Source organism: Agelaius tricolor, unplaced genomic scaffold (genome assembly GCF_023055355.1).
Source record: "Agelaius tricolor isolate 1412-34295 unplaced genomic scaffold, bAgeTri1.0.p SCAF_129, whole genome shotgun sequence".
NCBI lineage: Eukaryota > Metazoa > Chordata > Aves > Passeriformes > Icteridae > Agelaius > Agelaius tricolor.
In genome coordinates, this window is record NW_027269389.1 from 82,858 (window position 1) to 106,796 (window position 23,939).

Below are 23,939 nucleotides of genomic sequence, written 5' to 3' on the forward strand. Positions count from 1 at the left end.
GGTTTCTGGGCCCAATTTTTGGGTTGATATTTGGGGTTTCTGGGCCTGATTTTCAGGGTTTTTGACATCCCCGACCCCGATTTCGGGCCGATTTTTGGGATTTCCGGGCCTAATTTTTGGGTTGATTTTTGGGGTTTCTGGGCCCAATTTTTGGGGTTTTGGGGCTGATTTTTGGGGTTTCTGGGGCTGGTTTTGGGCCCATTTTTGGGGTTTTTGGGGCTGATTTTTGGGTTGATTTTTGGGGTTTCTGGGCCTGGTTTTTGGAGTTTCTGGGCCCAGTTTTTGGGGCTGATTTTTGGGGTTTCCGGGCCAAATTTTTTGGGGTTTCTGGTGCTGATTTTTGGGTTGATTTTTGGGGTTTCTGGGCCCAATTTTTGGGGTTTCTGGTGCTGATTTTTGGGGTTTTTGGGGCTGATTTTTGAGCTGATTTTTGGGGTTTCTGGGCCCAATTTTTGGGGTTTTTGGGCCTGGTTTTTGGGGCTGATTTTTGGGGTTTCTGGGCCTGGTTTTTTGGTGGTTTTGGGGCCCAATTTTTGGGGTTTTTCATCTCCCTGACCCGAATTTTTGGGCTGATTTTGGGCCCATTTTGGGGTTTCCAGGCCCGATTTTTGGGGTTTCTGGGACTGATTTTTGGGTTGATTTTTGGGGCTGATTTTTGGCATTTCCGGGCCCGATTATTTGGGGTTTTTGGGGCTGATTTTGGGCCCATTTTTGGGGTTTCTGGGCCCAATTTTTGGGTTGATATTTGGGGGTTTCTAGGCCCAATTTTTGGGGTTTCTGGGCCCGGTTTTTGGGTTGATTTTTGGGGTTTCTGGTGCTGATTTTTGGGGTTTCTGGGGCTGATTTTTGGGCCCATTTTGGGGGTTTTGGGAGCTGATTTTTGGGTTGATTTTTGGGGTTTTGGGGCCGATTTTTGGGGTTTTCTGGAGTTTCCGGGCCAAATTTTTGGGGTTTTTGGCGTTTCTGGACCCAATTTTTAGGGTTTTTGACACTCCCGACCCCGATTTTGGGCTGATTTTCGGTGTTTTTGGTCCGTTCCAGGCTCGGGGCTGCAGCTCCCGGCCCCGGCGCAGGCGGCGCTGCAGCAGCTGAACGGGGCCCTGACCCCAAATTTGGGCCGAGTTTTGGGGATTTTGGGGTTTCTGGGCCCGATTTTCGGGGTTTTTGGGGCTGATTTTTGGGGTTTTTGGGGCCGATTTTTGGGGTTTCCAGGCCCAATTTTTGGGTTGATTTTTGGGGTTTTGGGCCTGGTTTTTAGGTTGATTTTTGGGGTTTCCAGGCCCGATTTTCGGGGTTTTTGGGGCTGATTTTTGGAGTTTCTGGGCCCGATTTTTTGGGGTTTCTGGGGCTGATTTTTGGGTTGATTTTTGCTGGTTTTGGGCCTGGTTTTTGGGGTTTTTGGGGCTGATTTTTGGGCCCATTTTTGGAGTTTCTGGGCCCGATTTTTTGAGGTTTCTGGGGCTGATTTTTGGGTTGATTTTTGGGGTTTCCAGTCCCGATTTTTTGAGGTTTCTGGGGCCGATTTTTGGGGTTTTTGATCTCCCTGACCCCGATTTTGGGTCCATTTTGGGCCCATTTTTGGTGTTTCTGGGCCCAAATTTTGGGGTTTTTGGGGTTTCCGGGCCCCATTTTTGGGATTTTTGGGGCTGATTTTTGGGTTGATTTTTGGGGTTTCTGGGCCTGGTTTTTTGGTGGTTTTGGGGCCCAATTTTTGGGGTTTTTCATCTCCCTGACCCCAATTTTTGGGCTGATTTTGAGCCCATTTTTGGAGTTTCTGGGCGCAATTTTTGGGGTTTTTAGGCTTTCCAGACCCGTTTTTTGGGGTTTCTGATGTCCCCGACCCCGATTTTGGGCTGATTTTTGGTGTTTTTGGTCGATTTCAGGCTCTGGGCTGCAGCTCCCGGCCCCGGCGCAGGCGGCGCTGCAGCAGCTGAACGGGGCCCTGACCCCGCTGGGGGGGCTCAACCCCGCGGCGCTCACAGGTGACCCCAAAAATGGGACATGGGGGGGGAGGGGAATGGGGGATGGGGGGTGGGGGAGGGGTGGGGGAGGTGGGTGGGGGAAGGGGGGAAAAAAAAAACGGAAAAGGAAAAAAAACCAAAAAAAAAACCCCCCCCAAAAAATCCAAAAAAAGACCAAAACAAAAACAAAAAAAAGACAAAAAAGCCCCCAATAAAAACAAACCCAAAAAAAAAAAAAACAACAAACAAAAAAAACAAACAAAAATAAATTTTTGGGGCCATTTTGGGGCCATTTTGAAACAATTTTGGGACCATTTTGGGGGGAAAATTTTGGGACCATTTCAGGACCATTTTGGGGCCATTTTGGGACCATTTTGGGACCATTTTAGGGCCATTTTGGGACCATTTTGGGACCATTTTTGGACAATTTTGGGGCCTTTTTTGGAGCTATTTTGGGACCATTTTGGGACCATTTTTTGGCTATTTTGGGACTATATTGGAGCCATTTTTTGCCCATTTTGGGACCATTTTGGGGCCATTTCAGGACCATTTTGGGACCCTCTTGGAGCCATTTTGGGACCATTTTGGGACAATTTTGGGACTATCTTGGAACCATTTTGGGACCATTTTTGCGACCATTTTGGGACCAATTTGGGACCATTTTGGGACCATCTTGGAGCCATTTTGGGACCAATTTGGGACCATTTTGGGACCTTTTTTGGCACCATTTTGGGACCATTTTCTCCCAATTTTGGGACCATCTTGGAGCCATTTTGGGACCATTTTTGGGGCCATTTTCTCCCAATTTTGGGACCATTTTGGGGCCATTTTGAGCCCATTTTGGAACTATTTTTGCGACCATTTTGGGACCAATTTGGGACCATTTTGTCACAATTTTTGGACAATTTTGTGGCCATTTTGGGACCATTTTGGGACCATTTTTGCGACCATTTTGGGACCATTTTGAGGCAATTTTGGAACCATTTTGGGGAAAATTTTGGGACCATTTTTGGGGCCATTTTGGGACAATTTTGGGGCCATTTTGGGGCCATTCTTTGGCTATTTTGGGACCATTTTGGGTCCAATTTTTTGGCTATTTTGGGACAATTTTGGGACCACTTTGTCACAATTTTCAGACCATTTTGAGCCCATTTTGGAACCATTTTTGCGACCATTTTGGGGCCAATTTTGGGACCAATTTGGGACCATTTTGGGACCTTTTTTGGCGCCATTTTGGGACCATTTCAGGACCATTTTGGGACCATTTTAGGGCAATTTTGGGGCCATTTTTGGGACAATTTTGGGACCAATTTGGCACCATTTTGGGACCTTTTTGGGACCATTTTGGGACCAATTTGGGACCATTTTGGGAGCATCTTGGAGCCATTTTGGGACCATTTCGGGACAATTTTGGGACCATTTTTTGGGGCCATTTTCTCCCAATTTTGGGACCAATTTTGGGACAATTTTGTGACAATTTTAGGGCCATTTCAGGGCCATTTTGGGGGAAAATTTTGGGACCATTTTGGTGCCATTTTTGAGACCATTTTGGGACCAATTTTTTGGCCATTTTGGGACCATTTTGGGACCATTTTGAGCCCATTTTGGAACTATTTTTGCGACCATTTTGGGACCATTTTGGGGCCAATTTGGGACAATTTTGGGACCATTTTGGGACCATTTCGGGACCATTTTTTGGGGCCATTTTCTCCCAATTTTGGGACCATTTTGGAGCCATTTTGGAACCATTTTGGAACCATTTTTGGCACCATCTTGGAGCCATTTTGGGACCATTTTTTGGGACCAATTTTTTGGCCATTTTGGGACCATTTTGGGACCATCTTGGAGCCATTTTGGGACCAATTTTTGGGGCCATTTTCTCCCAATTTTTTGGCCATTTTGGGACCATTTTGGGACCATTTTTAGTTCAATTTTGGGCAAATTTGGGACCATTTTGAGGCCATTTCAGGACCATTTTTAGGACAATTTTGGGACCATTTTGAGACCATTTTGTTCCCCATTTTGTGCCCATTTTGAGCCATTTTTGAGCCGTTTCTCGCGGGAATTTGGGGAAATTTTGTGGCAAAATTTCGTGACTTTTGTGAATTCTGGGAATTCTGGGAATTTTGGGAATTTTGGGAATTTTAGGAATTCTGACCAGTGATTTTTTCTCTCCTCTCCCCCAGCCCTGAGCCCGGCGCTGAATTTGGCCTCGCAGTGTTTGACGCTCTCGGGGCTCTTCTCGCCCCAGACCATGTGAGCCCCAAACCAGTACAAAAATCCCAGTAAAAACCAGTAAAAACCAGTAAAAACCAGTGCAGACCCACCCCAGACCCATCCCAGTTCAAACCAGTTCAAACCAGTAAAGGAAAACCCCAAACCAGTAAGGAAAACCCTCAAACCAGTATAAACCAGTAAGGATTAACGTCCTCCCAGTAAGGCCCAAACCCCCTCCCAGTTCATCCCAGTACAAACCAGTAACCCCAGAGCCCATCCCAGTATAAACCAGTAAGGAAAAACCCCAAACCAGTATAAACCAGTAAGGGAAAACGAGTTCCCAGTTCATCCCAGTAAGGCCAAAGCCCCTCCCAGTTCATCCCAGTATGGCCCAGTCCCCTCCCAGTATAAACCAGTAAGGCCCAAACCCCTCCCAGTATAAACCAGTAACCCCCAGTTCCCTCCCAGTACAAACCAGTAACCCCCAGTTCCCTCCCAGTTCCCCTCTAACCCCGCCCCCTTTTCCTTTCCAGGTGAGATTCGGCTCCGCCCCCTTCCCCTCAGGCCACGCCCCCTCTCTCCGGCCCCTTCTCCCTCCCCCCCTCCCCTTCCTGGCGGGGAAAAGGGGGCGTGGCCTCGGCCTTTGGCCCCGCCCCCCTGCCCCCGCCCTCCCCTCCCGGGGTTGGAAATTTTGGGGGAAATTTTGGGAATTTTTGGGAAATTTTTCTTTTTTTTTGGTTTTTTTTGTTTTGGTTTTTTTTGTTTTGTTTTTTTTTTTTTGTTTTTGGCTCCGGAATCGGAAAAAAATAAAAAAAATAAAAAAAATTCACAAAAAAAAAAAAATCCCAAACTGGTTTGGACTGGTTTGTACTGGGAGGGGGGTGCGGGGTCCGCTGCCGGGTAAAATTCTGGTTCTCATTTGCATACATTTGCATATTGATGAGGTGGGAAGGGGCAGAGCCACTCCCAGCCCCTCCCAGCTCCATCCCAATCCCCCCCGCCCCCATTTGGAATGGCACGAGGCAATTCCGCGTCTCATTTGCATAAATTTGCATATTAAGCAGGTAGGCGTGGCCAGAGAGGTTCCCAGTCCCTCCCAGTATAAACCAGTAACCATGGACACCATTTAGCTTCAAGAAAACTATTTTTTATTTCAAACTAATTTGCATAAATTTGCATATTAATGAGATAGGCGTGGTCAGACACGGGTCTAAACCCCTCCCAGTCCAAACCAGTAACCCCCAACACCACTGAGTATCAATAAAATAGATTTCTATTTCCATGCTAATTTGCATAAATTTGCATATTGATGAGTTGGGCGTGGTCAGAGAAGGGTCCGGACCCCTCCCAGTCCCTCCCAGTACAAACCAGTAACATCCAACACCATTTAGCATCAAGAAAACAGATTTCAATTTCCATACTAATTTGCATAAATTTGCATACCCATGAGGTGGGCGTGGTCAGAGATGCACCCAGGCCCCTCCCAGTACAAACCATTAACGCCAAACACCATTGAGCATCAACAGGATCAATTTTTATTCCCAATTTAATTTGCATAAATTTGCATATTAACCATGTGGGCGTGGTCCGAGATGCATTCACGCCCCTCCCAGCCCTCCCAGTCCCTCCCAGTACAAACCAGTAACCACGGACACCGTTTCGCATCAACACAATCAGTTTTTTATTTAAATGCTAGTTTGCATAAATTTGCATATTAATGAGGTGGACGTGGTCGGACACGGGTCTTGACCCTTCCCAGTACAAACCAGTAACCCCAGACACCATTGAGCATCAAGAAAATCAAATTTTAATTCCATACTAATTTGCATAAATTTGCATATTGATGAGGTAGGCGTGGTCGGACACAGGTCTGAACCCTTCCCAGTCCCTCCCAGTACAAACCAGTAACCACAGACACCATTGAGCATCAAGAAAATCAATGTTTAATTCCATGCTCATTTGCATAAATTTGCGTATCCATGTGGTGGGCGTGGTCAGAGGCGAGACCACGCCCCCCCGGCCACCACCAGCGTCTGCCCGGCCACGAAGGAGGCGAGGGGGGAGACCAAGAACAGAACGGCCTGGGCCACCTCGGCTGGGGCGCCCAGCCTGGAAAGGGTTAAACTGGGATCAAACTGGGAGGGACTGGGATAAACTGGGATGGACTGGGAGGGACTGGGAACAAACTGGGATGGACTGGGATAAACTGGGATGGACTGGGAGGGACTGGGAACAAACTGGGAGGGACTGGGATAAACTGGGATAAACTGGGAACAAACTGGGAACAAACTGGGAGGGACTGGGATATACTGGGAGGGACTGGGAGGGACTGGGAGGGACTGGGAACAAACTGGGATGGACTGGGATAAACTGGGATAAACTGGGATCAAACTGGGATAGACTGGGAACAAACTGGGGGTGACTGGGATAAACTGGGAGGGACTGGGAACAAACTGGGATGGACTGGGATAAACTGGGAACAAACTGGGAGGGACTGGGAGGGACTGGGATCAAACTGGGATGGACTGGGATAGACTGGGATAAACTGGGAACAAACTGGGAGGGACTGGGAGGGACTGGGATCAAACTGGGAGGGACTGGGAGGGACTGGGAACAAACTGGGAGGGACTGGGGGGGACTGGGAGGGGCCTAAAGGGCACTGGGAGGGGCTTAAAGAGGACTGGGATAAACTGGAATATACTGGGAGGGGATTTGGGGTTACTGGGAGGGACTGGGAGGGACTGGGATTAAACTGGGAGGGACTGGGGTAAACTGGGAACAAACTGGGAGGGACTGGGAGGGGCCTAAAGGGCACTGGGTTAAACTGGTTTATACTGGGATGGACTGGGAGGGCACTGGGTTATACTGGGATGGACTGGGGGGGACTGGGAGGGACTGGGAGGGACTGGGATTAAACTGGGATGGACTGGGAACAAACTGGGAGGGACTCGGTTAAACTGGGAGGGGCCTAAAGGGCACTGGGTTATACTGGGAACAAACTGGGTTAAACTGGGGTGGACTGGGATCAAACTGGGAGGGACTGGGAGGGACTGGGTTAAGCTGGGATCAAACTGGGATAAACTGGGAGGGACTGGGGTAAACTGGGAACAAACTGGGATGGACTGGGATGGACTGGGTTATACTGGGATAAACTGGGAGGGACTGGGGGGGACTGGGAGGGGCCTAAAGGGCACTGGTTTATACTGGGATGGACTGGGATCAAACTGGGAACAGACTGGGATGGACTGGGTTAAACTGGGAGGGACTGGGTTAAACTGGGAGGGACTGGGATGCACAGGATATCGAAACTGGGAGCAAACTGGGGTTACTGGGTTATACTGGGAGGGACTGGGATGGACTGGGAGGGAACTGGGAGGGACTGGGAGGGGCCTAAAGGGCACTGGGTTATACTGGTTTATACTGGGAGGGAGTGGGATAAACTGGGAGGGACTGGGAGGGCACTGGTTTATACTGGTTTATACTGGGATGGGGAAAAATGGGGCAAAAAATGGGGATTTAAAGGGTTAAAAATGGGGGGAATGTGGGGGAGAAAGGGTTAAGGGTCCATACTGGTCTGTACTGGTCTATACTGGTCTGTACTGGTTTGTACTGGTCCATACTGGTCCATACTGGTTTATACTGGTCCTTACTGGTTTCTCACCTGTCCGCTCCCAGCTCTTTCAGCGCCTGCTCCCTCACGGCCTCGTCCTCCCACAGCTGAGGGGGGAAAAACCAGTATAAACCAGTATAAACCAGTATAAACCAGTACAAACCAGTACAAACCAGTACAAACCAGTAACCCCATTTTTAACCCTTTATTTCCCCATTTTTTGCCCAATTTTTGCTGTTTTTCCCCCGTTTTTCCACCCTTGGACCCTTCCCAGTCCCTCCCAGTATAAACCAGTATAAACCAGTGCCCTCCCAGTATAAACCAGTAACCCCAAACCCCCCATTTTTAACCCTTTTATTTCCCCATTTTTTCCCAATTTTTGCCGTTTTTTCCCCATTTTTTTCCCAATTTTCCCCTCCCAGTATAAACCAGTACAAACCAGTAACCCCAATCCCCATTTCCCCCATTTTTAACCCTTTCTCCTCCATTTTTTCCCCATTTTTTTTGCTGTTTCTCACCCGATTTTCCCCATTTTTTCCCCATTTTTCACCCAATTTTTGCCATTTTTCCCCATTTTTTTCCCCATTTCCCCCCCTCCCAGTCCCCCCATTTTTAACCCTTTATTTCCCCCATTTTTAACCCTTTATTTTCCCCATTTATCACCCATTTCTTGCCCGATTTTCTCAATTTTTTCCCCATTTCTCACCCGATTTTCCCCATTTTTCGCCATTTTTTCGCCATTTTTTCCCCTCCCAGTCCCTCCCAGTTTGTTCCCAGTCCCTCCCAGTCCAAACCACTCCAAACCCCCATTTTTAACCCTTTATTTCCCTATATCTGTCCCATTTCTCACCCAATTTTCACCATTTTACCCCATTTTTCCCCCATTTTTTCACCCGATTTTTCCCCATTTCCCGCCCCCATTTCCCCCATTTTTAACCCTTTATTTTCCCCATTTTTTCCCCATTTTTCCCAAATTTTTCCCCATTTTTTCCCCATTCCCCCCCCAGTCCCTCCCATTTTTAACCCTTTATTTCCCCCACTTTTAACCCATTATTCCCCCATTTTTCGCCATTTCTCACCCAATTTTCACCATTTTTTCCCCATTTTTTCCCCCATTTTCCCCCCTCCCAGTCCCTCCCAGTCCCTCCCAGTCTAAACCACTCCAAACCCCCATTTTTAACCCTTTATTTCCCTATTTCTCTCCCATTTGTCGCCCGATTTTCGCCATTTTTTCACCGTTTTCCCCCATTTTTTCCCCATTTCCCCCCTCCCAGTCCCTCCCATTTTTAACCCTTTCCTTTCCCCATTTTCCCCCCGATTTTCCCCCATTTCTCACCCATTTCTCACCCAATTTTCACCATTTTTTCACCGTTTTCCCCCATTTTTCCCCTCCCAGTCCCTCCCAGTCCAAACCAGTCCCCCCACTTCCCCCATTTTTAACCCTTTCCTTCCCCATTTTTCCCCCATTTTTCCCCCATTTCTCACCCAATTTCCCCCATTTTTCCAAATTTTTCCCCATTTTCCCCCATTTTTCACCCAATTTTCCCCATTTTCCCCCCTCCCAGTCCCTCCCATTTTTAACCCTTTATTCCCCCATTTTTAACCCTTTCTTTCCCCCATTTCTCACCCATTTCTCACCCAATTTTCCCCCATTTTCCCCCTCCCAGTCTCCCCATTTTCCCCCCATTTTTAACCCTTTCTCCTCCCTATTTCCCCCATTTTTTCCCCTGATTTTCAGCCAATTTTCACCCAATTTTCCCCAATTTTTCCCCATTTTCCCCCCTCCCATCCCCTCCCAGTCCCTCCCAGTCCCCCCAAACCCCATTTCCCCATTTTTAACCCTTTATTCCCCCAATTTTCACTGGTTTTTCGCCATTTTCCCCCCATTTTTCCCCTACTTTTCCCCGTTTCTCCCCCATTTTTCACCCGATTTTCCCCATTTTTTCCCCATTTTTCCCCCATTTCCTCCCTCCCAGTCCCCCCATTTTTCCCCCATTTTTAACCCTTTCCCCTCCCTATTCCCCCCATTTTTTCCCCTGATTTTTGCCATTTCTCACCCGATTTTCCCCCCTTTTTCCCCCATTTTTCCCCCATTTCTCACCCGATTTTCACCATTTTTTCACTGTTTTTCCCCATTTTTTCCCCTCCCAGTCCCTCCCAGTCCCTCCCAGTTTATCCCAGTCCCTCCCAGTCACCCCAAACCCCATTTTTAACCCTTTCTCCACCCTTATTCACCCATTTCTGACCCGATTTTCCCCATTTTTCCCCCATTTCTCACCCGATTTTCGCCATTTTTTCCCCATATTTTCCCCATTTTCCCCCCTCCCAGTACAAACCAGTCTAAACCACTCCAAACCCCCATTTTTAACCCTTTATTTCCCCATTTTCCCCCATTTTTCCCCCCATTTTTTCCCCATTTTCCCAAATTTTTCCCCATTTTTCCCCCTCCCAGTCCCTCCCATTTTTAACCCTTTATTTCCCCCACTTTTAACCCATTATTCCCCCATTTTTCGCCATTTTTCACCCAATTTCCCCCCAATTTTCCCCACTTCCCCCATCCCAGTCCCTCCCAGTCCCTCCCATTTTTAACCCTTTCCTTCCCCATTTCTCTCCCATTTCTCACCCAATTTCCCCGATTTTTTCCCCATTTTTCCAAATTTTTCCCCCATTTCCCCCCCCAGTCCCTCCCATTTTTAACCTTTTATTTCCCCCACTTTTAACCCATTATTCCCCCATTTTTCGCAATTTTTCATCCAATTTTCCCCATTTTTTCGCCTTTTTTCCCCATTTTTTCCCCACCCAGTCCCTCCCATTTTTAATCCTTTCTCCTCCCTTTTTCCCTCATTACTCCCCTGATTTCCCCCATTTCTCACCCATTTTTCCCCATTTTTTTCCCCATTTCTCACCCAATTTTCCCCATTTTCCCCCCTCCCAGTCCCTCCCATTTTTAACCCTTTATTCCCCCATTTTTAACCCTTTCTTTCCCCCATTTCTCACCCATTTCTCACCCAATTTTCCCCCATTTTCCCCCTCCCAGTCTCCCCATTTTCCCCCCCATTTTTAACCCTTTCTCCTCCCTATTCCCCCCATTTTTTCCCCCGATTTTTGCCATTTCTCACCCGATTTTCCCCCCTTTTTCCCCCATTTTTCCCCCATTTCTCCCCCGATTTTCACCATTTTTTCACTGTTTTTCCCCATTTTTTCCCCTCCCAGTCCCTCCCAGTCCCTCCCAGTTTATCCCAGTCCCTCCCAGTCACCCCAAACCCCATTTTAACCCTTTCTCCACCCTTATTCACCCATTTCTGACCCGGTTTTCACCATTTTTCCCCCATTTCTCACCCGATTTTCGCCATTTTTTCCCCATATTTTCCCCATTTTCCCCCCTCCCAGTACAAACCAGTCTAAACCACTCCAAACCCCCATTTTTAACCCTTTATTTCCCCATTTTTCCCCCATTTTTAACCCTTTATTTCCCCATTTTCCCCCATTTTTCCCCCCATTTTTTCCCCATTTTCCCAAATTTTTCCCCATTTCCCCCCCCAGTCCCTCCCATTTTTAACCCTTTATTTCCCCCACTTTTAACCCATTATTCCCCCATTTTTCGCCATTTTTCACCCAATTTCCCCCCAATTTTCCCCACTTCCCCCATCCCAGTCCCTCCCAGTCCCTCCCATTTTTAACCCTTTCCTTCCCCATTTCTCTCCCATTTCTCACCCAATTTCCCCCATTTTTTCCCCATTTTTCCCCCATTTTTCCCCATTTTTTCCCCCATTTCCCCCCCCAGTCCCTCCCATTTTTAACCCTTTATTTCCCCCACTTTTAACCCATTGTTCCCCCATTTTTCGCAATTTTTCATCCAATTTTCCCCATTTTTTCGCCTTTTTTCCCCATTTTTTCCCCACCCAGTCCCTCCCATTTTTAATCCTTTCTCCTCCCTTTTTCCCTCATTACTCCCCTGATTTCCCCCATTTCTCACCCATTTTTCCCCATTTTTTTCCCCATTTTTCACCCAATTTTCCCCATTTTCCCCCCTCCCAGTCCCTCCCATTTTTAACCCTTTATTTCCCCCATTTTTAACCCTTTCTTTCCCCCATTTCTCACCCATTTCTCACCCAATTTTCCCCCATTTTCCCCCTCCCAGTCTCCCCATTTTCCCCCCCATTTTTAACCCTTTCTCCTCCCTATTTCCCCCATTTTTCCCCTGATTTTCAGCCAATTTTCACCCAATTTTCCCCCATTTTTTCCCCATTTCCCCCCTCCCAGTCCCTCCCAGTCCCCCCAACCCCATTTCCCCCATTTTTAACCCTTTCCTTCCCCAATCTTCACCCAATTTCCCCCATTTTTCACCCAATTTTCCCCCATTTTTCCCCCCATTTTTCCCCTCCCAGTCCCTCCCAGTCCCCCCATTTCCCCCATTTTTAACCCTTTCCTTCCCCATTTCTCACCCATTTTTTACCCATTTTTTCACCATTTTTCCCCCATTTTCCCCCCTCCCAGTCCCTCCCATTTTTAACCCTTTCTCCTCCCTATTTCCCCCATTTTTCCCCCATTTTTTCGTCATTTCTCACCCATTATTCCCCCAATTTCCCCCATTTTTCCCCCTCCCAGTCCCTCCCATTTTTAACCCTTTTTCCCCATTTTTCCCCCATTTCCCCCCTCCCAGTCCCCCCATTTCCCCCATTTTTAACCCTTTCCTTTCCCCATTTCCCCCCAATTTTCCCCCATTTTTCCCCCTCCCAGTCCCTCCCATTTTTAACCCTTTCTCCTCCCTATTTCCCCCATTTTTAACCCTTTCCTTTCCCCATTTCCCCCCAATTTTCCCCCAATTTTCCCCCAATTTTCACCCGATTTTCGTCATTTTTTCGCCATTTTTTCCCCTCCCAGTCCCTCCCAGTTTGATCCCAGTCCCTCCCAGTCCCTCCCAGTTGATCCCAGTCCCTCCCAGTGTCTCTCACGGCGGCGCTGAAGCGGCTCCGCACCAGCCCCGGGGCGACGCCGTTGACGCGGACGCGGCTCCGCCGCAGCTCCGGGCTCAGAGCCCCCACCAGCCCCAGCAGCGCCGCCTTGGAGACCCCGTACGGGCCCAGCCCCTGCCGCGGCACAGCTCATTTGCATATTGGGGACACGCCCACGCCGCCCGGAGACAGCCCCGGAAACAGGGAGGGGGGGGAAAGGCAAAAAATCCCAAAAGCAGGAAGGGAAAGGGTTAAACCAGTATGGACCAGTAAGGGAAAATGAGGTCCCAGTTTGTCCCAGTGAGCCCAAAGCCCCATCCCAGTTCATCCCAGTATAAACCAGTAAGGGAAAGGGTAAAACCAGTATAAACCAGTAAGGGAAAAGGCAAAACCAGTAAGGGAAAGGGTAAAACCAGTATGAACCAGTAAGGGAAAATGCGGTCCCAGTTTGTCCCAGTGAGCCCAAAACCCATCCCAGTTCATCCCAGTACAAACCAGTATAAACCAGTAAGGAAAAACCCCAAACCAGTAAGGGAAAAGGCCAAACCAGTATAAACCAGTACAGGAAAATGCGCTCCCAGTTCATCCCAGTAACCCCAAAACCCCCTCCCAGTTCATCCCAGTTCATCCCAGTATAAACCAGTAAGGAAAAACCCAAAACCAGTAAGGAAAAACCCCAAACCAGTAAGGGAAAAGGTAAAACCAGTATGAACCAGTAAGGGAAAATGAGGTCCCAGTTCGTCCCAGTTCATCCCAGTAACCCCAGAGCCCATCCCAGTTCATCCCAGTATAAACCAGTAAGAAAAAACCCCAAACCAGTATAAACCAGTAAGGGAAAATGCGGTCCCAGTTTGTCCCAGTTCATCCCAGTAACCCCAAAACCCATCCCAGTTCATCCCAGTTCATCCCAGTATAAACCAGTAACAAAAACCACCAAACCAGTATAGACCAGTACAAACCAGTACAAACCAGTATAAACCAGTTTAACCCCCAGTCTCACCCTCATTGGCTGGTAGCCGGCGATCGATGACATCAGCACGATGGCCCCGCCCCTAAAGGTGAAGGGGGCGTGGTTTAGCATTAACCACGCCCCCTTATAACCACCAATGAAGTTGGAGCTGTCAATCAATGCGAGCCACGCCCCCTGTCGGACTAAAGCCACGCCCCTTTTGTCCAGTGTGGAGCGCCCAGTTCAAACCAGGGCCCTCCCAGTTCATCCCAGTTTGATCCCAGTACAAACCAGTGACCCCAAAACCGCGCCCAGTAACTCCCAGTATGAACCAGTACAAACCCAGTGCCCTCCCAGTTCATCCCAGTATAAACCAGTGACCTCAAATCCCCGCCCAGTCTGTCCCAGTTCATCCCAGTTTGATCCCAGTACAAACCAGTAACCCCAAACCCTCTCCCAGTTCATCCCAGTAACCCCAAACCCTCTCCCAGTTCATCCCAGTTCATTCCAGTATGGTCCAGTTCCTTCCCAGTCCCTCCCAGTTTGATCCCAGTCCCTCCCAGTATAAACCAGTATAAACCCAGTCCCTCCCAGTCCGTCCCAGTATAAACCAGTAACCCCAAACCCTCTCCCAGTTCATCCCAGTTCATCCCAGTTTGCTCCCAGTCCTTCCCAGTACATCCCAGTATAACCCAGTATTACCCAGTACAAACCAGTATAACCCAGTATAACCCAGTACATCCCAGTCCATCCCAGCACATCCCAGTACAAACCAGTTTAAACCAGTTTAAACCAGTATAACCCAGTACACCCCAGCCCTACCCGCGTTTCTCCATGTGCGGCACCACCAGCCGCACCAACATGGCCGCCGCCGTCACGTTCACCCGGAACACCTGCGTGACGTCACCGGAAGGGGCGGGGCTTAGACCGGAAATGGAGAAAGGGAGGGAATGATGGGTAGGGGGCGTGGCTAAGAGGGGGTGATGTAATGGGAAAGGGGTTGGGGTGATGTCATTGTGGGCGGGGCTTATTAAGGGGTGATGTCATTGTGGGCGGGGCTTAGGGTGGTGTGAGGGGAAAGGGGCGGGGCCTGGGGGGGAAAAATGGAAAATTTTGAGGTGGAATTTTCAGAAATTGGGGGAAAATTCTGAGGAAGTTTTTGGGAATTTTGGTGAAATTTTATGAAATTGGGGAAATTGGAGGAAATCTGGTGGGGAAATGGGGAATTTTGAGGGGAAAAATGGAAAATTTGGAGGTGAAATTTGGAGAAATTGGGGAAAAATTCTGAGGAAGTTTTGGGGGAAAAAATGGAAAATTTTGAGGTGAAATTTTGAGAAATTGGGGAAAATTCTGAGGAAGATTTGTGGGAAAAAATGGAAAATTTGAGGTGAAATTTGGAGAAATTGGGGGAAAATTTCTGAGGAAGATTTGGGGGAAAAAATGGAAAATTTTGGGGTGAAATTTTGAGAAATTGGGGGATTTTGGGCAAAAAAAGTTGAAAATCTGGGACGTTTTGGGGAAAAATGGGAAATTTGAGGAATTTTGCTCAAATTTGGAAAAATTGGAGGAATTTTAGGAAATTTGGGGAGATTTGTGGTTGAATTTTAAGGAGTTATGGAAAATTTTGAGAAAATTGGGGAAAAATTGAAAATTTGGGAGAATTTGAGGCCAAATTTCAAAAATTGGGGAAATTCTGGAGGAAATTTGGGAAAATTTGGAGAAATTCGGGGAAAATTCAGGAATTTTGGGGGAATTTTTGGTGCAAATTTTGGGGGAATTTGGGGAATTGTTGGTGTGAAAATTTGGGGGATTTTGCCACAAATTTTGGGATTTTTAGCAGGAAATTTGGGCGATTTTTGGTGGAAATTTGGAGGATTTTGCCGGGAAATTCAGGATTTTTTGGTGGGAATTTTGGGATTTTTTGGGCAAAAATTTGGGGATTTTTGGCGGGGAATTTTTGCAATTTTTGGTGTGAATTTTTGCGATTTTTGGCGGGAATTTTTTTCAATTTTTGGCAGGGATTTTTGGCAGGAATTTAGGAAATTTTGGGCACAAATTTGGGGATTTTTGGCAGGAATTAAAGAATTTTTTGGGCACAAATTTGGGGATTTTTGGCGGGAATTTGGGGATTTTTTGGGCTAAAATTTGGGAACTTTGGGAGGAATTTTTTGCGATTTTTGGTGGGAATTTTTTGTGATTTTTGGTGGGAATTTCGGGATTTTTTTGGGCTCAAATTTGGGAATTTTGGGAGAATTTTTTTGCAATTTTTGGCAGCAATTTTTGTGATTTTTGGTGGGAATTTTTGAGATTTTTTGGTAGGGAATTTGGGGATTTTTGGGCACAAATTTGGGGATTTTGGTGAGGAATTTTTGCAATTTTTGGCAGGAAATTTTGCGATTTTTGGAGGGAATTTAAGGATTTTTTTGGGCTCAAACTTGGGAATTTTGGCAGGAAATTTTTGTGATTTTTGGCGTGAATTTTTTGCATTTTTTGGCGTGAAGTTTTTGCCATTTCTGGCAGGAATTTTTGGGATTTTTGGTGAGAATTTTTGGGGATTTTTTTGGGCACAAATTTGGGGATTTTGGCAGGAAATTTTAGGCATTTTTTGCGTGAATTTTTTGCATTTTTTGGTGGGAATTTTTGGGATTTTTGGTGGGAATTTTTGAGATTTTTAGCGGTAATTTTTGCGATTTTTGGTGGGAATTTTTTGCCATTTTTGGCGTGAATTTTTGTGATTTTTGGTGGGATTTTTTGTGATTTTGGCAGGAATTTGGGGATTTTTTGGGCACAAATTTGGGGATTTTTGTCGGGGAATTTTTGCTATTTTTGGGGGGAATTTCGGGGATTTTTTGGGATTTTTTGTGGGAATTTTGGGGATTTTTTTGGGATTTTTGGCGGGAAGCGGGGGTGGGCGTGGCCGGGGTGGGCGTGGCCGGGGTGGGCGTGGCCTGACCTTGTCCCAGGTGCTCTCATCGGCCTCGAGGATGGGGCCAAAGTGAGGATTGACAGCGGCGTTGGACACCAGGATGTCGATGGCGCCAAACGTGTCCAGGGCCTGGAGAAAATTCCCCCAAATTCCCCCAAAATTCCCCCCAAAAAATTCCCAAAAATTCCGCCAAAAATCCCCCCCAAATTCCCCAAAAATTCCCCAAAAATATCCCCAAAAATTCCCAAAAAATTCCCCAAAATTCCCCCAAATTTCTCCAAAAAATTTCCCAAAATTTCCCCCAAAATTTCTCCCAAAAATTCCCCAAAAAATTCCCTCAAAAATTCCCTAAAAATTCCCCCAGAAATTCCCAAAAAATTCCCCCAAAAATCCCCCAAAATTCCCCAAAAAATTCCCCCAAAATTCCCCAAAAAATTCCCCCAAAATACCCCCAAAAATTCCGCCAAAAATCCCCCCCAAATTCCCCAAAAATTCCCCAAAAATATCCCCAAAAATTCCCAAAAAATTCCCCAAAATCCCCAAAAAAATTCCCCCAAAATTCCCCCGAAAATTCCCCCCCAAAAAATTCCGAAAAATTTCCCCAAAATTCCCCCAAAAAATCCCAAAAATTCCCCAAAAAAATTCCCCCAAAAATTCCCCCAAAATTCCCCCCAAAAATTCCCCCAAAAATTCCCCCAAAATTCCCCCAAAAATTCCAAAAAATTGCCCAAAAAATTGCCCCAAAAATTCCCAAAAAAATTCCCCAAAATTCCCCAAAAATTCCCAAAAAAAATCCCCCAAGAATTCCCCCAAAAATTCCCAAAAATTCCCCCAAAAGTTCCCCAAAATATTCTTCAAAAATTCCCCAAAAAATTCCCCCAAAATTCCCCAAAAAATTCCCCCAAAATTCCCCCCAAAATATCCCCAAAATCCCCCCAAAAATCCATCCTAGAACCCCCCCAAAAATCCCCATTTTTAGCCCAAATTTCCCCATTTTTCCCCATTTTTCCCCATTATCCCCCATTTTTTCTCATTTTTTCCCCATTTTTTCCCTCCCATTTTTTCTCATTTCCCCCCCATTTTTTCTCATTTTTTCATCATTTTTTCCCCATTTTTCCCCCATTTTTTCTCATTTTTCCCCATTTTCCCCCCATTTTCACCCCAAATTCCCTCATTTTTTCCCTCGTTTTTTCCCATTTTTCCCCATTTCCCCCAATTTTTCCCCCATTTCCCCCAATTTTTCCCCCATTTCCCCCAATTTTTCCCCATTTTTCTCCATTTTTTCTCATTTTTCCTCCATTTTTTCCCCATTTTTACCCCAAATTCCCTCATTTTTTCCCCATTTTTTCCTCATTGTTTCTCTTTTTTCTCATTTTTTCTCCATTTCCCCCCATTTTTTCCCCATTTTTCCCCATTTCCCCCATTTTCCCCCCATTTTTCCCATTTCCCCCCATTTTTCCCCCATTTTCCGTGCCCTCACCGCCTGCACCATCTTCTCTCTGTCCTCGGCCCGGCCCACGTGACACGTGACGCCGCTCACCTGCAGGCCACGCCCACCGCGAGGAAAAACAGCTCAGACCACGCCCACCCCACGTGTGCGCACGTGACACCACTCATCTGCAGGCCACGCCCACCGGGGGGGGACGACAACAGCTCAGACCACGCCCACCCCAGCTGGGCCCACGTGATGCCCGCTCACATGCAGGCCACGCCCACCGGGGTGGGGGGAACAGCTCAGACCACGCCCACCCCAGCTGGGCCCAGGTGACCCCAAATCCTTCCCAGGTGAGCCCAGGTGACCCCAAAACTGCCCCAAAATCCCCCCCAGGTGACCCCAAAACTTCCCAAAATCCCCCCCAGGTGACCCGAAATCCACCCAGGTGACCCCAAATCCCTCCCAGGTGTGCCCAGGTGACCCCAAAACCCCCAAGTGACCCCAAATCCCTCCCAGGTGTGCCCAGGTGACCCCAAAACCCCCAAGTGACCCCAAATCCCTCCCAGGTGTGCCCAGGTAACCCCAAATCCCCCCAAAAATCCTTCCAGGGGACCCCAAAACCTCCCAAAATCTCCCTAAAGTGACCCCAAATCCCCCCAAAATCCCTCCCAGGTGTGCCCAGGAGTGCCCAGGTGACCCCAAATCCCACCCAGGTGTGCCCAGGTGACCCCAAAACCTCCGAAAATCCCCCCCAGGTGACCCCAAATCCCTCCCAGGTGACCCCAGGTACCCCCAGGTGACCCCAAACCACCCAAAAATCCCCACCCAGGTGTGCCCAGGTGACCCCAAACCCCTTCAGGTGACCCCAAATCCTTCCCAGGTGTGCCCAGGTGACCCCAAAACTGCCCCAAAATCTCCCTAAAGTGACCCCAAACCTGCCCCAAATCCCCCCCAGGTGATCCCAGGTGTGCCCAGGTGACCCCAAATTCCCTCCAGGTGACCCCAAATCCCACCCAGGTGACCCCAGGTGACCCCAAATCCCCCCCAGGTGTGCCCAGGTGTGCCCAGGTGACCCCAAATTCCCTCCAGGTGACCCCAAATCCCACCCAGGTGACCCCAAACCCCACCCAGGTGACCCCAGGTGACCCCAAACCCCACCCAGGTGTGCCCAGGTGTGCCCAGGTGACCCCAAACCCCCCCCAGGTGACCCCAGGTGTGCCCAAGTGACCCCAAAACCCCCCAGAATCTCCCCAGGTGACCCCAAACCCACCCAAAATCCCCCCCAGGTGACCCCAAAATCCCTCCCAGGTGTGCCCAGGTGACCCCAAACCACCCCAAAAATCCCCCCCAGGTGACCCCAATTCCCCCCCAGGTGACCCCAAATCCCCCCCAGGTGACCCCAAACCCCCTCAGGTGTGCTCACCTGCAAGCCCCGCCCCCTCAGGCATAAGCCCCACCCCTCAGGTGCCCTTACCTGCAAGCCCCGCCCCCTCACGTGCTCCTAAACGCCCTCAGGTGCCCTTTGGACCCCGCTCCCTCAGGTGTAAGCCACGCCCCCTCAGGCATAAGCCCCACCCCTCAGGTGCCATTACCTGCAAGCCCCGCCCTCCCACGTGTAAGCCACGCCCCCTCCAGTGTCCTTACCAGCAGGCCCCGCCCCCTCAGGCACAAGCCACACCCCTCAGGTGCTCGTACCTGCAGTCCCCACCCACTTACGGTTAGGCCCCGCCCCCGTACCTGCAGGCCCCGCCCCCTGAGCGTCTCCACGGCTCTCTGGACGTTGTGGGCCCGGCGGGAGCTGAGGAAAACCTGGGCCCCGGCCACGCCCAGCGCCTCGGCCACGCCCAGACCGATCCTGCGGACACGCCCACCCTGAGCCACGCCCACCCTGAGCCCCGGACACGCCCAACATCAACCACGGACACGCCCACCCTGAGCCACGCCCACCCTGAGCCCCGGCCACGCCCAGCCCGATCCTGCGGACACGCCCACATTCATTGAGCCCCTGGCCACGCCCATCCTGAGCCACGCCCATCCCTGAGCCCTGGCCACGCCCAGCCCATCCTGGGGACACGCCCACCCTGAGCGCTTGGCCACGCCCACCCTCCAGCCCTTGGCCACGCCCACCCCGAGCCCTTGGCCACGCCCATTCCGATCCTATGGACTCACCCACATTCACACCTTAGCCAGGCCACGCCCACCTGGGTTTGGCCACGCCCACCCTGAGGCCTCGGCCACGCCCACTGTCACACTTAAGACTGGCCACGCCCACCCGGGGGTCACCTGGGCCTGGCCACGCCCACCCCAGGCGGGTGGATTTGGGGTTAATTTGAATTTATTAAAATTAATTCGGGTTAATTTGAATTAATTAAAACCAGTGTGGGTGGTTTGGGGTTAATTAAAGGGAATTTTGGGGTTAATTGGAATTAATTAATGTCAATCTTGGGGTTAATTTGAATTAATGAAAGTCAATTATGGGGTTAATTAGAATAAATTAAGGACAATTTTGGGGTTAATTTCAATTAATTAAAGTTAATTTTGGGGTTAATTGGAATTAATTAAGGGCAATTATGGGGTTAATTTAAATTAATGAAAGAATTTTGGGGTTAATTGGAATTAATTAATGTCAATTATGCGGTTAATTGGAATCAATTAAAGTCAATTTTGGGGTTAATTAAAATTAATTAAGGTCAATTTTGAGGTTAATTGAAATTAATTAAAGTCAATTTTGGGGTTAATTAGAATTAATGAAAGTCAATTATGGGGTTAATTAGAATTAATTAAGGTCAATTTTGGGGTTAATTAAAATTAATGAAAAAATTTTGGGGTTAATTTGAATTAATTAAGGTTAATTTTGGGGTTAATTGAAATTAATGAAAGAATTTTGGGGTTAATCTGAATTAATTAAGGTTAATTTTGGGGTTAATTTCAATTAATTAAAGTCAATGTTGTGGTTATTTTAAATTAATGAAAGAATTTTGGGGTTAATTTTAATTAATTAAGGTCAATTTTGAGGTTAATTTAAATTAATTAAGGTCAATTTTGCGGAAATTTTAATTAATTAAGGCTAATTTTGGAGTAGTTTTAATCAATTAAAATGAATTTGGGTGATTTTGGGGTGAATTTCAATTAATTAAAATCAATTTGGGTTAATTTGGGGGTAATTTGAATTAATTTAATTAAATTTGGGTTAATTCAAGGTTAATTTAAATTAATTAAATTAAATTTTTGTTTAATTAATGAAAGAAAATAAAATAAAATGAATTTAAAATAATTAAAATAATTAAAGTGATTTTGGTTTAATTTTAATTAATTAAAGTCAATTTGGGTTAATTTCAATAAATTAAAGTCAATTTGGGTTAATTTTAATTAATTCTGAGGGGATTTTTAGGGTTAATTTTAGGATAAAAATTCCCATTTTTCCCAAGTAATTTTTGGGGTGAATTTTGCTGATTTTGGGGTGTTCAGAGTTTGGATTTTTTAAAAAATAATTTGAATTATTTTGAGTTAATTTTGAGTTAATTTTATGCAAATTTCGCTTAATTTTGGGTTAATTTTAAGGGGATTTTTAGGTTAAAAATTCCCATTTTTTTGAGCTGTTTTTGGGGTGAATTTTGCTGATTTTAGGGTGGTTTCAGACTTCGTATTTTTTTTAATTAATTGGAATTAATTTGAGTTATTTTGAGTTAATTTTGGGTTAATTCCGGGGGGATTTTTAGAGTGAATTAATCCGAATTAATTTGCATTAATTAGGGTTAATTTTGGGTTAATTTTGGGTTAATTTTGGGGGATTTTGAGGGTTAATTTAAGGATAAAAATTCCTGTTTTTCCTGCACTGTTTTTGGGGTGAATTTTGTGGATTTTGGGGTGAATTTTATGGATTTTTGGGGTGAATTTTGTGGATTTTTGGGGTGGATATTGGGGTGAATTTTGTGGATTTTGGGGTGAATTTTTGGGATTTTGGGGTGAATTTTGCCGTTTTGGGGTGAATTTTGCAGTTTTGGGGTGAATTTTGTGGATTTCGGGGTGAATTTTGCCGTTTTTTGGGGTGAATTTTGTGGATTTTTGGGGTGGATTTTGGGGTGAATTTTGTGGATTTTGGGGTGAATTTTGCCGTTTTATAGGGTGAATTTTGCGGATTTTGGGGTGAATTTTGTGGATTTTTGGGGTGGATTTTGGGGTGAATTTTGCCATTTTTTAGGGTGAATTTTGAGGATTTTGGGGTGAATTTTGCCGTTTTTTGGGGTGAATTTTGTGGATTTTTGGGGTGGATTTTGGGGTGAATTTTGTGGATTTCAGGGTGAATTTTATGGATTTTTGGGGTGAATTTTGCCATTTTTTAGGGTGAATTTTGCGGATTTTGAGGTGAATTCCGGGGATTTCGGGGTCACTCACCCATCGGTCCCCGCTGTTTCTGAGGCGAATTTCGGGGTTTTGTGTGGTAAATTTTGCGGATTTCGGGGAGAATTTCGCGGTTTTGGGGTGAATTTCGCAGTTTTGGGGTGAATTTTATGGATTTCGAGGCGAATTTTGCCGATTTTGGGGTGAATTTTGCCGATATCGGGGTCACTCACCCGTCGGTCCCCGCTGTTTTTTCCGGCGAATTTCGGGGTTTTGTGTGGTAAATTTTGCGGATTTCGGGGTGAATTTCGCGGTTTCGGGGTGAATTTCGCAGTTTTGGGGTGAATTTTGCGGATTTCGAGGCGAATTTTGCCGATTTCGGGGTGAATTTTGCCGATTTCGGGGTCACTCACCCATCGGCCCCCGCTGTTTTTTGCGGCGAATTTCGGGGTTTTGTGTGGTAAATTTTGCGGATTTCGGGGTGAATTTTGCGGTTTCGGGGTGAATTTCGCAGTTTTGGGGTGAATTTTATGGATTTCGAGGCGAATTTTGCCGATTTTGGGGTGAATTTTGCCGATTTCGGGGTCACTCACCCGTCGGTCCCCGCTGTCACCAGCGCCACTTTCCCCTCCAGGAGCCTCGGGGACCCCCCCGAGCTCAGCGGGGACCCCTCAAAAACCGCCCGGAGCCCCCCCGGGAGCCCCGCGCGCCACATCCCGGACTGGGACAAACTGGGACAAACTGGGACAGACTGGGAGGGGCGCAAAGGGCACCGGGAGGGGCCTAAAGGGCACTGGGACAAACTGGGAAAAACTGGGAGGGGCTTAAAGGGCACTGGGAGGGGCCTAAAGGGCACTGGGAGGGACTGGGAGGGGCTTAAAGGGGACGGGGGGGTTTAAAGGGGACTGGGACAAACTGGGAGGGACTGGGAGGGGTTTAGGGGCTACTGGGAGGGACTGGGAGGGGTTTAAAGGGGACGGGGGGGGGTTTAAAGGGGACTGGGACAAACTGGGAGGGACTGGGAGGGACTGGGGGTGGTTTAAAGGGCACTGGGACAAACTGGGACAAACTGGGAAGGGCCTAAAGGGCACTGGGAGGGGTTTAAAGGGAACTGGGACAAACTGGGAGTGGCTTAAAGGGCACTGGGAGGGACTGGGAGGGGCTTAAAGGGCACTGGGAGGGGTTGGGACAAACTGGGACAAACTGGGAGAGGATTTGGGGTTACTGGGAGGGACTGGGAGGGGTTTAGGGGTTACTGGGAGGGGTTTTGGGGTTACTGGGAGAGGATTTGGGGTTACTGGGAGGGACTGGGAGGGGTTTAGGGGTTACTGGGAGGGGTTTTGGGGTTACTGGGACAAACTGGGAGGGACTGGGAGGGACTGGGAAGGGTTTAAAGGTTACTGGGAGGGACTGGGACAAACTGGGAGGGACTGGGAGGGGTTTAAAGGGCACTGGGATGGACTGGGATGAACTGGGAGGGGTTTAAAGGGCACTGGGATGGACTGGGATGAACTGGGAGGGGATTTGGTGTTACTGGGATGAACC

The 23,939-nt window shown here is 47.7% G+C and overlaps 1 protein-coding gene and 1 long non-coding RNA gene across 8 annotated transcripts; one reads left to right on the plus strand and one right to left on the minus strand.

Moving 5' to 3' along the window:
• Positions 1–66: 66 nt before the first annotated feature.
• Positions 67–5,466, plus strand: LOC139586667 (uncharacterized). 3 transcript variants are annotated; one of them, XR_011677899.1, is made up of 4 exons: positions 67–716; positions 930–1,982; positions 4,148–4,217; positions 4,712–5,466. It is a non-coding gene; the product is annotated as an uncharacterized lncRNA (long non-coding RNA). The 3 variants fall into 3 exon arrangements; XR_011677898.1 differs by having other exon boundaries at positions 76–1,204; positions 1,259–1,982; XR_011677900.1 differs by lacking the exon at positions 67–716 and adding an exon at positions 870–884 and having other exon boundaries at positions 1,259–1,982.
• A 224-nt stretch (positions 5,467–5,690) lies between these two features.
• LOC139586663 (dehydrogenase/reductase SDR family member 4-like) lies at positions 5,691–23,271 on the minus strand. Of its 5 annotated transcripts, none has more exons than XM_071420234.1 (9): positions 22,988–23,265; positions 19,791–19,908; positions 18,099–18,158; positions 16,646–16,747; positions 14,515–14,585; positions 13,744–13,795; positions 12,768–12,878; positions 7,840–7,895; positions 6,099–6,287 (listed from the first exon to the last, which is right to left on the minus strand). In XM_071420234.1, exons 1-9 carry the CDS (start codon positions 23,107–23,109, stop codon positions 6,173–6,175), a joined length of 807 nt encoding a protein of 268 aa, XP_071276335.1. In that variant the 5' UTR covers positions 23,110–23,265; the 3' UTR covers positions 6,099–6,172. The 5 variants fall into 5 exon arrangements, with proteins under 5 accessions (XP_071276334.1, XP_071276335.1, XP_071276333.1 ...); XM_071420232.1 differs by having other exon boundaries at positions 12,744–12,878; positions 22,988–23,262; XM_071420235.1 differs by lacking the exon at positions 18,099–18,158 and having other exon boundaries at positions 12,744–12,878; positions 22,988–23,266.
• Positions 23,272–23,939: the final 668 nt, after the last annotated feature.